This window comes from Penicillium argentinense, assembly GCF_028826775.1.
Source record: "Penicillium argentinense strain IBT 30761 chromosome Unknown utg000011l_segment0_segment0, whole genome shotgun sequence".
Taxonomy (NCBI): Eukaryota; Fungi; Ascomycota; class Eurotiomycetes; order Eurotiales; family Aspergillaceae; genus Penicillium; species Penicillium argentinense.
In genome coordinates this window covers 1537208-1553876 of record NW_026622670.1, presented here as the reverse complement: position 1 = coordinate 1553876, position 16669 = coordinate 1537208, and the positions used below count along the sequence as shown (strand labels likewise).

The 16669-nt window shown below is 52.2% G+C and overlaps 4 protein-coding genes across 4 annotated transcripts; 3 read left to right on the top strand and 1 right to left on the bottom strand.

Annotated features, from left to right (window-relative positions):
- Positions 1–617: 617 nt before the first annotated feature.
- Positions 618–1061, top strand: N7532_011594 (uncharacterized protein; the record flags this gene model as incomplete). Its single annotated transcript, XM_056624085.1, has 1 exon — positions 618–1061. The coding sequence occupies one exon, from the start codon at positions 618–620 to the stop codon at positions 1059–1061; it is 444 nt and encodes a 147-aa protein (XP_056469073.1).
- Positions 1062–7868: 6807 nt separating this feature from the next.
- N7532_011593 (uncharacterized protein) lies at positions 7869–9832 on the bottom strand (the record flags this gene model as incomplete). The annotated part of the gene is made up of 2 exons (XM_056624084.1): positions 7869–8193; positions 8244–9832. 2 exons carry the CDS (start codon positions 9830–9832, stop codon positions 7869–7871), a joined length of 1914 nt encoding a protein of 637 aa, XP_056469072.1.
- A 1379-nt stretch (positions 9833–11211) lies between these two features.
- N7532_011592 (uncharacterized protein) lies at positions 11212–11424 on the top strand (the record flags this gene model as incomplete). Its single annotated transcript, XM_056624083.1, has 1 exon — positions 11212–11424. The coding sequence occupies one exon, from the start codon at positions 11212–11214 to the stop codon at positions 11422–11424; it is 213 nt and encodes a 70-aa protein (XP_056469071.1).
- A 2158-nt stretch (positions 11425–13582) lies between these two features.
- Positions 13583–16126, top strand: N7532_011591 (SH3 domain-containing protein; the record flags this gene model as incomplete). The annotated part of the gene is made up of 7 exons (XM_056624082.1): positions 13583–13610; positions 13689–14018; positions 14074–14226; positions 14279–14352; positions 14412–14771; positions 14816–15001; positions 15062–16126. 7 exons carry the CDS (start codon positions 13583–13585, stop codon positions 16124–16126), a joined length of 2196 nt encoding a protein of 731 aa, XP_056469070.1.
- Positions 16127–16669: the final 543 nt, after the last annotated feature.

Here is a 16669-nt window from a genome sequence, read left to right as displayed (position 1 = left end):
TTCGGGGGTAAGATTTCAGGAGAAGTTCCGCGCGGACCAATTTGATAGTTCAGGTAAAGCCCCCCTATGGAGTACGGAACGCGACACGGCCGCAGGCATCGTTCATTCGCCCGTTCGTCATGCAACCTCCGGTCTGCACTGGCGCTGCCACTGACACTGAAGCGCCCTGCGAAACCGTCCTTTTGCCATTGCCTCCTGGCTCGGTGCATGACTTGTCCTCGGCGGTGGCTCCCCCTTGGTGAGAGCCCATTGAACTATCGACTCCAACTTTCGTGCTGCACGTCCGGTAGGGTGTTGCACCTGTGATCCATCCGGATGTGCTCTGTAGATCGATCCCGTGTACTCCGTGAGCCGTGAGCCGTGAGCCCGCGGAGGCCACGGCGACGAAGTCTGAGGCTTGTCTCTCTTTACGTGGCTTTACGTGGATCGGGGCAGATTAAAAAAAAACCCCTGTCGACCTGCGTATAATAATGGAGACTCCATAGTAGAGAGTATACTACTGTGTCGTGCTTCCAGTGCACGACTACCGTGGATCTATCCCAATTGGGAAGCCCAGATATATTCGACGCGCAGACGCGGAGTGCACGCGCCGCGCGGTGATAGGCAATCCCAGTACCATGTCACGAACCACTCTGGTACACCTGATGCAGGCGAAAGGACTTTTCGTTTTCAGGTGGAGGGTGCAGGGTGGACATTCGTCACGCCACCAGTTCAACGACCTGAAACTCGCCAAAGGGCTGGAGACGATCAAAGGCCTTGACCCTGGGTCATCTTGGCGGGTACAAATCACGTTTTCGAGATTGTCATCCCAGCAGCTGAAGACTGGGTACGGCCCAAAGTCGGCGGGTGGAGAAGGCCTCGCTCTGTGTGGTGGAGGACTCGTAAGTGTCCACTTTTTCCGAGCCACCGCCACGGGGTGGGTTTTGCTCCTTCGTCTCTTCGTTTCGGTCTTTCCAGAACCCCAGATGGAGGGGGGAGGGAAGAAAGACGGTGGAGCCCGTGGGTGGAAAGCACAGGCAGAAAGCTCCCTGGACAGCCGATCTCTTGCGATCCTTCCTTGACTCGTCACAGTCATACAACCCTCTCTCGCTTGGGTCTTGCATGGGGCCCTTTTCTCAGCCTTCCCCGGCTGTCGTTGCTCGGGACCTTTCCTTTTTGCCTTTGCCCGATCTACACGCTGACTTCAGAATTTCCCCTAATCAACCACCCACCCCCAGCCCGGGCCAACCACCCTCCCCGTGGACCACTCGCACGTCCTCCTCTGTGGGGGCAATCGAAAAAAAAGAAAAGAAAAGAAAAGAAAATACCCCAAAATAATCATGACCCAAGATCACTGTTCCCAAATGGATCCCCCCCTCTTGCGCGCGCGCACGTTGCCACCGACAACTAGTGATCCCGGTTGCGGCGGAGCGTCGACAGTCACCGCCGGTGCATGGCACAGAAAATTGAATCCCAACATCATCCGAGCAAATTATTGTGCTCCACACGGAGCGTAGTAATGGGAAATATTTACCGCCCCCCCTCTTTTTCCTTTCTGACTTGCAGGTGTGGGAGTTTTACCGTGTACGGTGCTACCTGCAGACGTCGACTTCGTCACAGGGACGCATCATGGAATCTCAGGGATTCTGGAGGGGATCGGGATGTGATTCGATTTGGATCGTAATGCTTCCTCAACCTTGGAAGTCTCATGAAAGATTATTGGGGTCTATCGGACGTGGTTAGAGAGAACAACGCTCGTAGTACTTACGACAGTATATTGATTACTCCGGAGCACACACTATTCAGTTACTAACTGAAGGTACGGATGATCGTTGCCTCGCTCTCACAGACGGGTTCGACACTCGACTATTGGCGCATGCAGTTTGACCGCGACCGCCATGGTCGTGAACCTCCGCCATCGGCACCCGTTGCATTAAACTAGAAGGCCCCTTTCATATGCACGCGGAAAGGTCCGCCTATCATGGAAGTCATCCGAACCCGATTCATCGTCCACTCCTATCCACTATCACGGCTGGGCAAGCAGCAATCTAACGACACTCTACCCAATTCCTGGACTCCAGGCAAGACATACGGCAGACTCCACAGAACTTGCGTGACCCCCCCCTCGGGGCGATGATTGGCGTTGCAACAGAGTTTCGGTTCTCAGAGCACTGCCTGCTGGTACATCATAGTGAATTGCCGAGTACTTACCTACGGAATATACTATCGGGAGATACATGGGGTACATCACACCCGGAGTGTTCCATACATGCGACCGGATATATACACTATGGTATGTCGTTACTCCAGCTGGTAACCGATCAGCAACCCTCGAACCGGATTACTCCGTGTATCCTGTAAATATTGGAAATGCATCGATATTGTCATGGACAACGGTATTTACTTTCTGCGTGCTCCAGCTGCTCCGCCGTAACCTTGGACCAGGTCAATTACACAGCACACCGCGACCCGGGCGGGGCGGGGCTCCGAGCCCGTTCAGACGCCGCCGGCATCAATTTCCCATTGCTCTGGGGCAATTGAGGGGTGCAACGAGCGTAATCTGTCTCATGCGTCAGATTTTTACGTTTTTGCCTTTGACATTTCCTGCGCCAGTTCGATGAGGGTTTTTGCTTGCCTGCTGGGTTTCCCAGTAAGGCTCCTTGCATGCTTCCTCGTCCTCGCGGCTGGGCGCCGAATGCTCGGGAAGCAACCAACTATCTACGCAACGCACTGGCAGTACAGTTTTAGACCAATATACCAAGCATCCGATACTGCAATGTGAAAAAAGTACTACAGTTGGACGTGCATGCGATCGTATACATGACCTCACTAAACTCCGGACCCTCACCTCGGTAAGAAAACAGCATATCTACTTCCAATACGACCTATACTCCATTAATGTACACTGCCCTAGTTCAGGTATGTTCCATGTCAGACCGATGCCTGCGGGACAACCAGTGTTGCGCCTGCTGCACCCACACAGTGTGTAGGAGTACGGTGTACATATTATTACATACGCATGTGTGTGATATAGACCCATCATCGATATCACAGCCCGAGGTTGTTTCGCCCCATACAAACTCATTGGAGCACCGCAACGCAACGCGACGGGGGTGCGAACGAATTAGTCGAGGCAGCGGTTTTGCTGCGCCAACAAAGCTACGACGTCGGTGGGGATGAGGATGGGCGGTTGCGATGGGATTCCTAGCGTCATTCCTCGCAAGCCCTCGCCTTCGTCCACAAACTTCTAGCGTAGTGTGGCCGTCACAGAGTCGAGTCGAGCGCGCGGCCCCAAAAAAAGAAGATCGGCCCTGCCCCTCGTTTACTGGTCCCATCTCTGCGAGACAGGGCCTGGTGCACTACCAGTGTGGATGACCAGGGCTGGGAGCCCACACCCCTTTTCGAGGCCTCCGCCGGCAGGGGGTAAATGGTCAATGGTCAACTGACATGGTTGTGTGGGCGATCGTGAGGCGATACATGCAAATCGTTTGGGTTTGGGGTTGGGCTATCAGGGTTCTACAGGTACAGCTACTAGTCCCCTGAATGCTTTCAGGGAGCCACTGGGGCCCAATCTTAGAAGCAATTTGATTGACGTCGTTCTTTGAGGGGGCCGTGTCTGACCAACCCAGGCTAGGTACTTTGGTCCTCTGCGATGGTAGGTGGTTCAATTACCAGGCCCCCGGTCAGCCTCCTGATGTTCGAGTCACGGTGAGCAGGGTTCGAGACAAAAGTGCCGGAATGACGGGTCACCCAGGGGATGCAGTATACCATCCCGCTGAGGGTCACCGTACATCACCAGCGAGAGGTTCCAGACAGGCCTCAGCCAGCCGCCGGAGCCAGGCAAATTGCGTCTCAATCAAAGAAAGCACATGTTCCATGTCTGCGGATTAGCCACGCCTTGTGGTGAGTCGTGTAGTGCAGAACGGATGATTTGATATTATTCTGAAATCAGGTCTGAACCCCCTCCATGGCGATCTGACACATCAGAGCCTCGTGTGCTGTTTGGGTTTGTGTGCGCCCCATGGGAGGTGCTGGAGATTTCTTGTGGTCGTTCTTTGCCTCCCGGGTCGTGCATGGAGTCATCGCGTCGATGATCACACTCATTATTGAAAGAGAAGTATGTGTGTTGGGATTACCGGGTACGGGTCGAGCGGGCAGCACGCCCATTACGTAGTTTCGTCAGTGGTGTCTCAGCCCGTCTAAGATTAGCCTCGAGTCAAAAATGCACAATGGAGGCCTTGGAGACGCCAGAGTCTAGACTCTTCTCCGGATCGCGGCGTGCAGCGTGTTCTCTGGTTCTGTGCTGGGACGGGGATGATCATCCCAGCTGTCCGCTGCAATTGATTACCTTTGCACCCTAGCACTAAGGCACTCGGGTCCATACGACAGGAAATGAATCCACGAAATTTTATTTTTTTGCCAGTGCATTCGTCTACCTGCAACCGCCGATGCCGACGGTGGAGTCGCCCACGCGTGTTCAAGTCACGACGAGGCAGGATCACATTCCCGCCTCCGTCCACATCCGGTATCGCCGCCACTTCACCTTGTGCTGCTACCGAAGCGGATCGGTTCCGCCTATGGGAAATACGCCCGGATGATTTCACGCATGCCAGGTACAGTCCCGAGGCTGCTGGCTACATTTCCAACCGAGCTTGGGAATGTCGTCGATAGCGGATAAAGGAACGCCAATACGGCATTATCAACGATCATCGATCCGGATGCATGTACACCGTCGTATCCAGCCCACAGACTCTGGACACAACCGTCGCCCAGCACTTCAAACTAACCAGGTGGAAATTATATCCCCGTCACGGCCGTTTGCCGATTGTCCATCAAATGAGTCAACCACCAACTCAGTTACCGGTGGCGGTAGCACCGCAATCCAGCCACGACTCGTCCCAAAGGGTTACTTTAACCACTCTGTCATCCGGAGTTGGAGGCGAAAAGGCAAAATACAGCGAACGATGTTGGAGCAAGCATATGTCACCACCGTTTCAAGGGGGCAGATCTCGATCGTTGAGCTCACACCCCCATTCCCGGTCCCAGACGAATGGCCGCCCGATCCCATCCACCAGGAAACGGCGTTTCCACGAAGAAAACGCCCCAGCGCGAAATGTAGAGGCGCAAGGGAAATTAAAAAACGGAAACGGGAGGGCCAAAATTCCAACCCGAGTCTGAGCCTCCAATCAAGCCGTCTACCCCGGACGCGCTGGAGTTGCGTTCCAGCCGGATCCCGATTTCACTTCCAAATATGGGAGGCTTGCGCGATGGTCGAGCTCGTGCCATCCTTGCCTCATCGGGCTGCCTCCTTTGTTTTGACCGCGATGCTTCACACTAGTCAGTCCTACCGTCCGTGGACCTTGGATCATATCAAGCTTGGTCTGCTGAACGATTTGAGGGGGGTGGCTGATGACGGATCTGGTCGTCTCGTTTTGCGCCGTCGCCCCAAGGCGTTTATTAATAAGACCAGGATGAGATGACTGTTCCATGGCAGACTAACGCCTTCGGCGTAACTGCTTTGCTAAAAGTACCGTCTCCTAAACAAGCTAGAGTGGCCTGTATTCAATGGTCCCCCGGCAACCGCGCGTTGCTTCAATGCGATCGGCGTTGTCTCTTCGCCTTTCCGGATTGTGATCTGGTCATCCGGGGACCATTTGCAAATCCATCATCGACCAGAATCCTCGGTTTCTTTGTTCTGGCGTCCCTGAGGTCGTCACCGGACAAATTTGCGACCGGGTGAATGAGGCAGATCGGCCTCCTTTTCTTTGGTCGGTGGTGCGGTGGTGGCTGGCTGACGTGCGTCTGCCTGGGAGGTTTTGCTTGTTGTGGGTGTGGAACGTGTCTGACGGACTGCCGAGTTGCTTTGCTGCCTGCCTTTGCCTAGGGTACGTGCTGGAGGCTGAATGCGCGCATTGCTGATGGACAGGAAACGACGACATCGCCCCTTCACCTGGCTCGGCGTGGGACTCATCACTCTTGCGGCACTCGAACTATTACCTCGATCCTGCTCAACGTTGAGAGGCCGCTGCATTCGTGAGAATAAATTCTCCTCCATCCCGTATACCAGCCAGCCCGATTACAATACATGTTTCACCGAGCAACGAGGAAGCCGGGGCAACGATGTCCGGGCTCTTGCAACCTGGTCTGTTTGCCGAGTTATCAGGTCATCTTGTGCAGCTTACCGTTGAAGAGCAGGCCTTTACCCCGGATCCCTGATGACGTTGTTGAACATCAAGTTCGATAACCTCGCGCACCTTGATTACTGGCAATCTCATCAGACGAGGTCGTTTGTGACAGCTGGTCGACTCCGATTCGTTTGTGTCGGCTTACAGGTCGGATTCAAAGCATTTGGCTTTGGTAGTAATGACCGTGGAACTCATCTTGAACTGGTGGTGTGTGAGCGTGGGATCTGCGTGACAACCAGCAAAGCTTGGGGTATGATGCTATCTCGTAGTCTCAAAGCACCATGTCATGATTCCGCCGAGGTAAGTGGTAGGCCCTCGATATTCCGACGTAGACTACTTTTTCCAATAAATTGAATTCGTCTGCATGCACCAAATACGTGGAACACAGTATCCAACTTCCCCAAGTCCAGCTCCGCCTCAATCCCAATCATCCGCTTCGAGGCCTCCGTAGACCTACCACGTACGTACCTCCAATGCACCCGTCACACAAACAAACGCACCATCGCCCAGCATAAGCGACGCAAACCCCAACCAGCAAAAAAGGATCCTCTTTGCTCATTACAGTCGCAGTCTCGCAAAGCAGCCCTGTCCCACACGCACTGAACCGGGCTCGCCGAAAATCGCGGGGGAACTCCCTCCGGCGCAATGCACCCAAGTCTCGATTTGTAAGGTCAGTTCGGTCCATCTTCGTTTCCTAGGTAGGTGCTGGGGCAAGCTACCGTCTCCCCCGCCTGCCTTGCTTAGATGCTTCAAGTGTTGCATGCACGGCTAGAGCCTTCGGACCGTTCTATTCGGAACTGGGCTAGTCTGCTTGTCGGGGGGTATATGATACATCACAGGCGGAGGGTTCTGGTGCATTGTGTGCACGATTCATGTAGGGCGGTGGATTCACGGACTTGGGTTGATATAATGGGGTGATCTGTCAATCTGAAGCAGGATGTGAGGATAATGTGGGCTGTGGTTTTATCACAATGGACCTTGCAGTATGCGTGCGGAATAAGTAGTGTTGGCGACTGACCGTAGGTGACCGGGTAGATGGCCAAGTACAAGATCGAACAAGTGACCGAAGAAGGGATGGGAATAATCAGAAGAGTCTTCGGAGTAGTAGCAGAAGCACGAGTAGTAATCAATGTCGAAATCGACATCGTCACATATTCCACCTCAGAAAGGATTCGAGACAACAATTAAGACGTTAGGGAAAGACAAGAGATAAAGAAGGTATGGTTTTAGCAATACATTTTGTTGAATTTCTTTTCTTTCATTTTTCCAGGCAGGAATCTGTAGCTGGAAGAAAAGACTTTAATTTTGAGCAGAATCAGGATATCAGCAAAGCTCGGTACATCCGCGTAGAGTACATTCGTTCAAGTGACGAGAAATTGAAGTAATTCAAAACGCAAAACGCCCTGCCAAGTGTCCCGCATATAACTCATTAATCCATCCGTCGTGCCAAACCAAAAGCTCAAAATGCAAAGGATAGGGAATATCAAGAGATTTAAAATCATAAAACTGCAAAAGAAAAAACGTCACTGCAAAAGAATGGGTATCATAGTGACCAAGCAATGACAAAAAAATGACCCAAAACACCAGCGCTGGAGTAGGGAGAGCGCCGGTAACACAAAAGCAAAGCGAATCATAAGAGGGAAATTTGTCCAACTGCATTTCAAAGCAGTCCGTGTCAACAAAATGTGTCGGAAACATTCATAGTCACCACACAGAGTCCGGGGAGTTTTCCTCGGCGGTCTGGGCGACCTCGCGGAGCCAGGCACATTCTAAGACGTCGCGGATGGTCCATCGCTTATCAACGTCCATCTCCAGGCACCCCTTAACCAATTCGAGGGCGTCACGACGATCCTGGCGCAAGAATTCATCGGCCACCTTACCGATCACAGCATCGTGATTCCATGTACCGCTGAGGATATTGGCTTGGATACGAGGGGCGAAGGAATCTTGGAAGGGACGAGAGCCAACGATAACAGTGAACACGATCACGCCAAAGGCCCAGATATCGACCGATGGGTGGATAACACCGCTGGTGGATTGAAGTAATTCAGGAGACGCATACTCCAGGCTACCTGCAACACTGGTACTGGAGCCTGCGGGGCCCATTTGCTTGGGGGAGGTCGATCGGCAACCTCGTCATAAGGATCAGGAGAGTCACCGCCGTTATGAATCGTCATCCACTCCGCCATACCAAAGTCACAGAGGACCAGATTCGAGGAGATGGAGCCGTCGGGTGCTTCAACGGGATCAAGCAAACAGTTCTCCAGCTTGATGTCACGGTGCACAACACGGGCGTCTTCGTGAAGATAGCGGATGGCGCTTGCAAGTTGGTAGGTGTATTTCTTCGCAAGCTGAGTGTTGAGGCCCTTTCGATTCTGGCGGACCAAGTCGAACAGCGTACCACCGATGGCGAGCTTGGTGAAGCAGAAGGTCGCGAAATCCGTCTCATAGACGGAGTCCAAAGTCAAGACATGAGGGTGACTGAGATATCGCCACACCCGAACCTCGTGGTCGAATTCGGCTTGCACGTCCTCATTCTCCTTCTCGCTCCGGCCCGCTACATGCTTCTTCACGATCTTAACTGCAAGTCGTTTGGGCTCGTTATACTCCTCAACCTTATATGCCTCCTTCACAACACTGAAGCCGCCAAAGCCAATCTGTTTTCCAAGAACATAGTCTGTTCCCACCATTTGGCCTTCATCGTCCGGCTGGGTGACTGGCTCTTCCCGGCCAGAGGACCACATGGACAAAAACATGCTCGCTGGCGATTTGCCGCTAGAAAGGGTGGAACGTCGAGAACTGTGCCGCGTGGTATTTCGCAAACTGCCGCTACGGTCCAGCGTAGAGCTGCGCTTGCTTCCAAAGGGTGTCATATGACCCCCCGACCAGGAGGAACTACGGTCCTCAGGGGACGCCAATGACTGAGTTGGCGACGTGATGTAGAGGGGTGACAGCATCACATCTTTGTTCTCGGGTGGAGTCCGGATTTCATCGCCTGGTGATGCAGTTGAAAGCGAGGTGAGTGAAGTCGGTTGTTCGAGTTCGGTCGTTGCAATCGACGCGCCATCTTCTGAAGGAATGAAAGGGCGTGGACGGGAAGCTCCGGTCGGGATGCCACGCTGGTCTGGCGACCGCTTGTTCTCCCAGCCCCAAGGTTGGGCCTTCGGATCGACGGGGCCTTCATCTTGAGTGAGAGCGTTCCGGAGACCAGAGGTCCGGGACTCGAACTTTTGCGGGGGGGGATTCTTGGCGTCGCCTTTCACGAGAGGCTCTTCCAGAGGGCGCTGCAGACCGGAGTCGAGAGAGACTTTGGGGTTGAAGCTGATGGATGGACGGCGCTTGTTCAAGTAGTCATCAAGCGGGGAGCCGGGAATATCATCTGGCTTGTGGGGGAACTCCTCGGCCTCGTCCGCTGGACGGCCATCCGGGCGGGGTACGGAGATGGGAGGCGTAGCTGAATGCAAATCACTGTAGAGACTGCGGTCTTCATTAGTATCGCCGCGGCGCGCGTTGTAGTCATGATTGTTGGTGCGGTCGCTCTCGATACCATCACCACCCGTCGTCGATCTCCCCCTCCCCTCGTCTTCATCAGGCCATCCTGATTGTTTCTCACGGAACGATGTTTCAATCCTCAAGCCCGCTACCCCGTGTCTCTCCGGGTGCGCCATGCCCTTGATGAGAGCGCGGTGTAGGACGTCGTTTTGAAAAGCGAGCCTTCCACAGGCTCGCGGTCGGGCTGCAAAAGCACTCCGACGTATTTTTTTTCGAATGTTTCAAATCGTGAAGTCGGTCGCTGTCGGACGTGGGGCGATAACCGTTTAAGAAGTGGGGACGGCGCGTTCTTGGATCGCGGGGTCAGACAATGGCGATGTCATCAGATGAAGTGTGGCAGAGGTGAATTTGAGGATATGCGAGGATGTTTTAACGTGGAGGGTACGAAGCAGAGTGAGGTCAGAGGGAAACGCAAAAAGAGAGATTGGTCCGTCGGAACCTACCGGAGTCCACCTGGGCGCAGTTCGGGTGAGTTCGGGCATATCAGCTGATCGACCGCCCTGCGCCCCAGACCGGCAGCCCCTTGAAGACGCCCATAGGCAGTATACAACTGCAACTGCAACTGCAGAGCAACGCTGCATGTCTGAGGTGCGGCATCCCGCCGGTGTACCGTCTTGGCAGCTCCAGGGCTGCGAACGAGTCTTGGGAGCGGGACGATCTTGGGGCTGCGTCAAGTTCTTAAGTGGTTGAGCTCCGAAGACTGCGAAGAGATATATATTGTGGTTGTTGTCTAGCGCAGGCAATGACGTAGAACGATGAGAATCGGAGGGCATGATACCACGAAACGGAAAATCAACACCAATATTAATGAATTAATTCACATTGTTCCAAATGTCAAATTTATCATTTGCTAACCCCGGGGTCTCTACAATGCCAATTACAGTAGACTAGGACACCGGCTTGCTTGCACTACATACACTGTGTAGAGCAAGTCGAGCACTACCTACCCAGCTAGGTCACTCTACCACGCTAACGTAGCAGATTTTCTCTGGCGGGTGTGGTTTTTCCATCTGCACCACACTGGTGCAGTGTGAGCTGTCGCCGCTTTATGTAGTGATGGCTTGGGCACTCAGACTAACCTAGGCTCACTGAGCCGTCACTTAAATTTTGAGGACTATTTCACGGACCGGCATCTTTCTATTCTTGTTTCCCCAAGATCCTTTCTAAGACGATGTCTGGTGCGAGAGGCTTTTCCCGCCTAAAGGGAAAACTGCTTACCTTGCTCTAGACGACAGCGCCTTCGCAGGCTACCGATGGGCCTATTTTACTTTCATCGCAAATAAAAGTCTGCGTCCAAGGGTCCAGAGCTATACCGACTCAATAAAGTAAGAAACGCTCAATGAGTACGCGGCCAGTTGGCGGAACGGAAAAGGGTGCAAACTGTTTTAGACATGTCCGGGTTGTTGAATTTGACGATAGTGTGCGTTGGATCGCTCGATTGCGAATGTAGCCCCTATCGGGCAACCAAGCCGGAACTGCCATTACCAAGCATACCATGAGCAACGAATACAAAACGATTCTGCTCGTCAAGCAAAAGACAAATATCCTGGTTCCTAGCGTTCATGCCATGGAGCTCAGTCCCGAGAACGCAGTAAACGCGCATTTTATGTTAATGGACTTCTTGAGGGGCAATGGCGGCATGGATATTGGTATGGAGATTCTGAATGGCAACAAAAACCACGTCTTTGGGAAAATAGCGGAAAGCTAGGTACTCAGCATCGTCTACTCACATTCACCTGAGCTGAAGGCCTTTTAATCCTAAACTCTCACGTCTCAAATAGAGCTGTCGAGGGTACAGCTACCAAAAATTAGAACCATTATTCACAGGAACAATAACGGCTTATTTGAACAAGGGCTTTTACTAGGAATAGGGGGCCTATTCGAAACGGCCACTAAATTCTTCTAGGAGTGGGCAGAGATAGTTAATTTTGGACTATCTGGTGCAAAGCTGAGAGAAGCAGCGGGCTCGATGGTAGATTAGCTCTCTTTCTCTGCATCTGCCTTCAGATCCTTAATCAAAGCTCTCGCTGGCAAACCTTCCATTCAGGACAAGAGCCCCTTTCTATTATGCTACAGTGATTTCGGGCATGATAACATGGTTTTCGATGACAACTATACTTTATTGGGTGTTATCGACTAGGAAGCTGCTTTTGCAAGGCCGTGGTAAATTTTTAGCGAGTTTCTATTAAATTTGTGGATAGTACCGCCTGATATGGATGCACCTTGGAATTACGATAAACGGGAGCCTAAAAGATGCGGAAAGTGCACGAAGGCACGCTGACAGATAAATATATATCGCTGCGGGGGTGGAAAAGGAGAGAAAGATGAATCTGCCTAGAGGATACTTACTGTCTTTCAATGGCATTATAATCTTCCCACAGGTAAGTAGCGACCGCCATGAGATCATATGAGAGGGGAAAGCCTGTTTGGTACGCAAGAGTGGTTGAGAAATTCAACGCAGATCGCTCGTGCTGAAGTATCGTTCTTCTTCCCCTGATATTCTTGTTTCCCGAGTTTCTTCCGTTGGGGCTATTCAGTCTTCTTTTTCCATAAATAGTAAGCTGCAGAAAGGGCCAAAAGATGCACTTGACCTGTTGAATATAAAAATCTCTTCCTGCGTATTCTTTCCACACAATTGTGACATCACGTTGGAAGAAGCAAAGGCAGAGAGAAATATATTGCCAAAAACGGTCCCCGCAACTCTAAATCTTACTTTACCCCTGTTCAAGGAGATACAGCGTTATTTTAATGAGATTAAGAGGGCTTTTACTAGGGGTAGTATATGATAATTTATTAAAGTACTTTTAGTCAGACTACCTACCCACTCCCACATAAGCAGCACTTAGAGAGCAAATTAGACCGATGATATCAAGCTCACTATCCAAGAGCCGCTCATAGGGATCACGTGATGATCACTGATCTGCTCCTACCTAGGTAGCACTCGGAGATGTGCTCAGATCTAGTCAGAGAAAAAAGCGGCGCTCACTGAACACTAAAACGGAAGAGGAACGCCAAGATCTTGCTGTCTAGGTAGTAAGTAATATATTGTTGCACAGGCAGTCAATTTTATAATTAAAAAAACCTGACTGCATTTCGAATTAAATGAATCAGGGTGAAATTGCAAAGGTGTCTTGCTGACTTGGGGGATACAATTGGGATCGGCGCGAATCAAGGGACTTGACGCGACCAAGTTGGAAATACCACAACAACTGCATGCAACACCAAGCAACCGATCCCCATCCTGCTAGGGGCCACGCCTTAAGAGCTCACCCACCCTAGCAACGCCCTCCCAAACCCATGAAAATGTACCATATTCTAGTATACTAATCCTTGACTGTATAGATAGCCAAGGCCCTAAGCCCTAACCCGATCGGGTCACCTTCAGGGGCTTCGCAAACCCCTGATTAATCAGTTAGCCGCGCGCAAGGGGCGCTTGTTTGGCCGCAACCTCCTTTTGGCTCCAGGTCTGGGGGGGATGCTTAGTCGAGACTCCGGACACTCAAACCTCAAACAGTCCTTTCCTTTCTTCCTCGATGTCGCTCTGGCAGTAATTCAGTTCTCCGCCCCCGTTGCCTTCGCTCTGCGACTTGAAGTGCAGCCCCACCTTTGTCTAAGGCGCAGTCTTTCTTTTACGGACCGACCTTGTCTCAAGAGACTCCGTGGGGAAATTCAATCGCGCGCCCCTCGATCTTGACACTGGCCACGGGGATTTATTTTTTTTTTCTGCACTCCATTATTTTTCCGCCCTCATCGCGCCGAGTAGCGCTGGTTCAACAACAACAGTCTCGATCACTCCTTGCCCCGATTTCTCGTGCCCACCCCATCTCCGCCTCACCGCCGATTCCGCGTTCCCTTGATCCTGCAATATGACGAGGCCTCAGATGATACGAGCAGGTGTGTCCCTTGGAGACTTGTACAGCGCATAAAATGCTGTCCCGTCCCATGTACTGTGCTGACCGCGGAATGCCGCAGACACTCTAGACCTCCAAGACCATGATACCCCGTCCGCGAAAGATCACACAAAACAACCCGAAACACCAGCTCCGCTCGGGGGCGGCCGGCCTGCCCCCCACCAGGAATTGTCCATTCGCCACGCGGATGAAGATACGAAAGCGGAAATAAGGGGCGGTTCCAGCGCGAACGACCCTCAAACGTATGGGGATGGTGACGAAACGGATGAGGACATAGGGCCGAATGGACGCTATGACCATGAAGATAGCGACTTAGCCGATGGTGAAAGCGACGATCTTCTCGATGATGATCTGATGGACAAAATCTCCAGTTCTCCCTCGATTGATGACGGTGGGTTATACCCGCAAGGCCATTGCGTGAGAGTATCGCAGCTAATTGGAAACAGAGGACATCGACTTCGAATTTGTGTACGCTCTTCATAACTTCGTCGCCACCGTCGATGGACAGGCAAATGCCGCAAAGGGTGATACCATGGTACTGTTGGATGATAGCAACAGCTACTGGTGGTTGGTTCGTGTGGTCAAAGACGGCAGCATCGGTAAGCACAAAGCCACCGGCATTCATTGACGTGGCTAACATATATTCGCAAGGTTACCTCCCTGCTGAGCACATCGAAACGCCCACCGAACGACTTGCTCGACTCAACAAACACCGGAATGTGGATGTAAGTGTGGAGTTGATCGGCCACCCCTGTGACCTGAATATGCGCTGATATAGATACAGCTTTCCGCCACTATGCTTGGTGACAACAACGAGAAATCCAAGAATCCTCTGAAGAAGGCCATGCGCCGCCGGAACGCAAAGACCGTTAACTTTGCCGCCCCGACGTACATCGAGGCGTCGGACGTTGAGTACTCAACAGACGATGACTCCGAACACGGTGACTTTTTCAACGATGACGAGACCGTGGAATCGGAGGAAGGCGATGCTCAGGAGCAGACAGAAGACATCGTCGTGGAACCTCTTCGACCCAAGGGTCAAAGGAGAAGCCTGCAGAGCAGGCAGAGGATGAGGGTTGGCAAGTCAAGGCAGAACCTACATCCGAGCCACGCCGTTCGAGCGAGGAATTTTTCGATCCGGAAGGTAAGATCCCATCTGCGATTGACCTGCTGTTACTGCGCTGGAAGCTTCAAGATATTGACGTAAGAACAGAACCTACAGTCAGTAGATCCAGAAATGGCACTGTGCGGAACACGGATTCTTTCTTCAAAGATGATACTGCCGAACCAAAGAAGATTTCACTTACACCTAGGTTGCTGAGCGACGAATCCAATAGCAACGGCAGCAACAATGTTCTTGCTGAATGGAAAGAGGTAAGTCGACCATCATATCATGACTTCAACATGATGCTCAGAAGTCTAACATTTGAAAAGCCTCGTGGAAGCCTGGAAAGTCTCGAGAGCAAAAATTCCTCAGGAGATAAGCCCAAGGACGAAAAGAAACGTAAAGACAAGAAACCGGGTATGCTCAGCGGATTGTTCAAACGGAAGGATAAAAAGGGCAAGTCCATCGATGATTATGACGAGGCCGAAAGGTCTCCGTTAGATTCATCTTCTCGAGCTTCGCCGCAACCGAAGACTTCCTCAGAGTCCTTGTCACCAGAGCAACGGCTTGCAAAGCCGCAGAGACAGACTAGCAACAAGCTGCAGAAGCAGCCACCGGCCACGATGTCCCCCACGAAGGCTGAAGGCCACTCTGCGATGGAGGCGACTGAAGAACTGAACCAGCCCAGCCAGTCCATCCGACGCGTGGCGTCGCAAGAATCTGGCAATGCGGAGGAGACCCGAGGAATGGTCACCTCGCCGGTCAGCCAGCCAAGCCCTTCGAAGGAATCATTCGCAACTGCTACCGAATCCCGAGAGAAGCTGGCATCTCCGGTCAATCTGCAGTCCAGTGAATCTCAATGGAGAGGGCCGTACGAGTCCAAGTCCAAGGTGCAGCCATCTGTGGTATCCCCGCCCCAAAAGCTGATGCCCAGAGTGGTCACCGACTACGACCGAGCAATGGGGGTGGAATCCCCTGTTGATGTCTCTCCTGTCGGAGAGCATATTCCTATTGCCGCACCGGGACTTACGGCAGATGCCGGGCCACGGGCGCATTCTGCATCACCTTCATCTCCCCCGTCGTCTCCTGAAGCCTACGTCCACGACCTGAAGGGCAGCGAGACTACCCCAGGCTCAGTGGACACCCTCTCAGTGGACACACCCACTTGGAGTGACGCCAGCTTACGAACCTACCTGGACGATGAAAACGACATTCGCGACCTATTCATTATTGTCCATGACAAATCCAATATTCCCCCGGCCGGTTCTGACCACCCGGTCACCGGTCGTCTTTTCAAAGAAGAGAGCAAGCGCCTCAAAGAGATGAACAATCAGCTCGATGAGATGCTTGTGAACTGGATGTCCCAACGCGGGAGACAGCCCAGGACTGCTTGATTCCCTCCGCTGTATATCTCTCTCCCTTTCAATGTATCTGGATATATCCAAGGGCCGGCCGAGTCGTTCTGGAAATTGGAAATACCTGCCAGACGTTTGTGCTGGGCACATCAGCTCTGACTGGCCCTGCTACATTCTTTCACTTCTTTTTTTACTTCTTTCCTTCCTGCAACTTTATACTTCTCGATTTCCCTTTCTTGCGCCTTGATGCCCCACGGATACATTTTGATGTGTTTTGTTTTGCCTGCCTTGATTCTTTGCCAAGGAGCGACCTGTGATTATTCCATGTCCCTTTGCGTTGGATCATCTGTCCATTACTTTTTTGATTTTCGCCGGAATACCCCGAGTCGTCCGAGTCTTAACACTTTTTTTTTCCGACTGTTTTTCTATTCTTCGCTCATCTGAAGAACATGACGTATGGCAATACAACAGTCTTCAAGTCTTTCACTGATCACCTTCCGTTGCCTTGTAAAATAAGATGGGGATGACCCCTCCATTAGACGCCTAGCGCAGCAGACCTGCGGCGATGATTGGAGGCAGGCG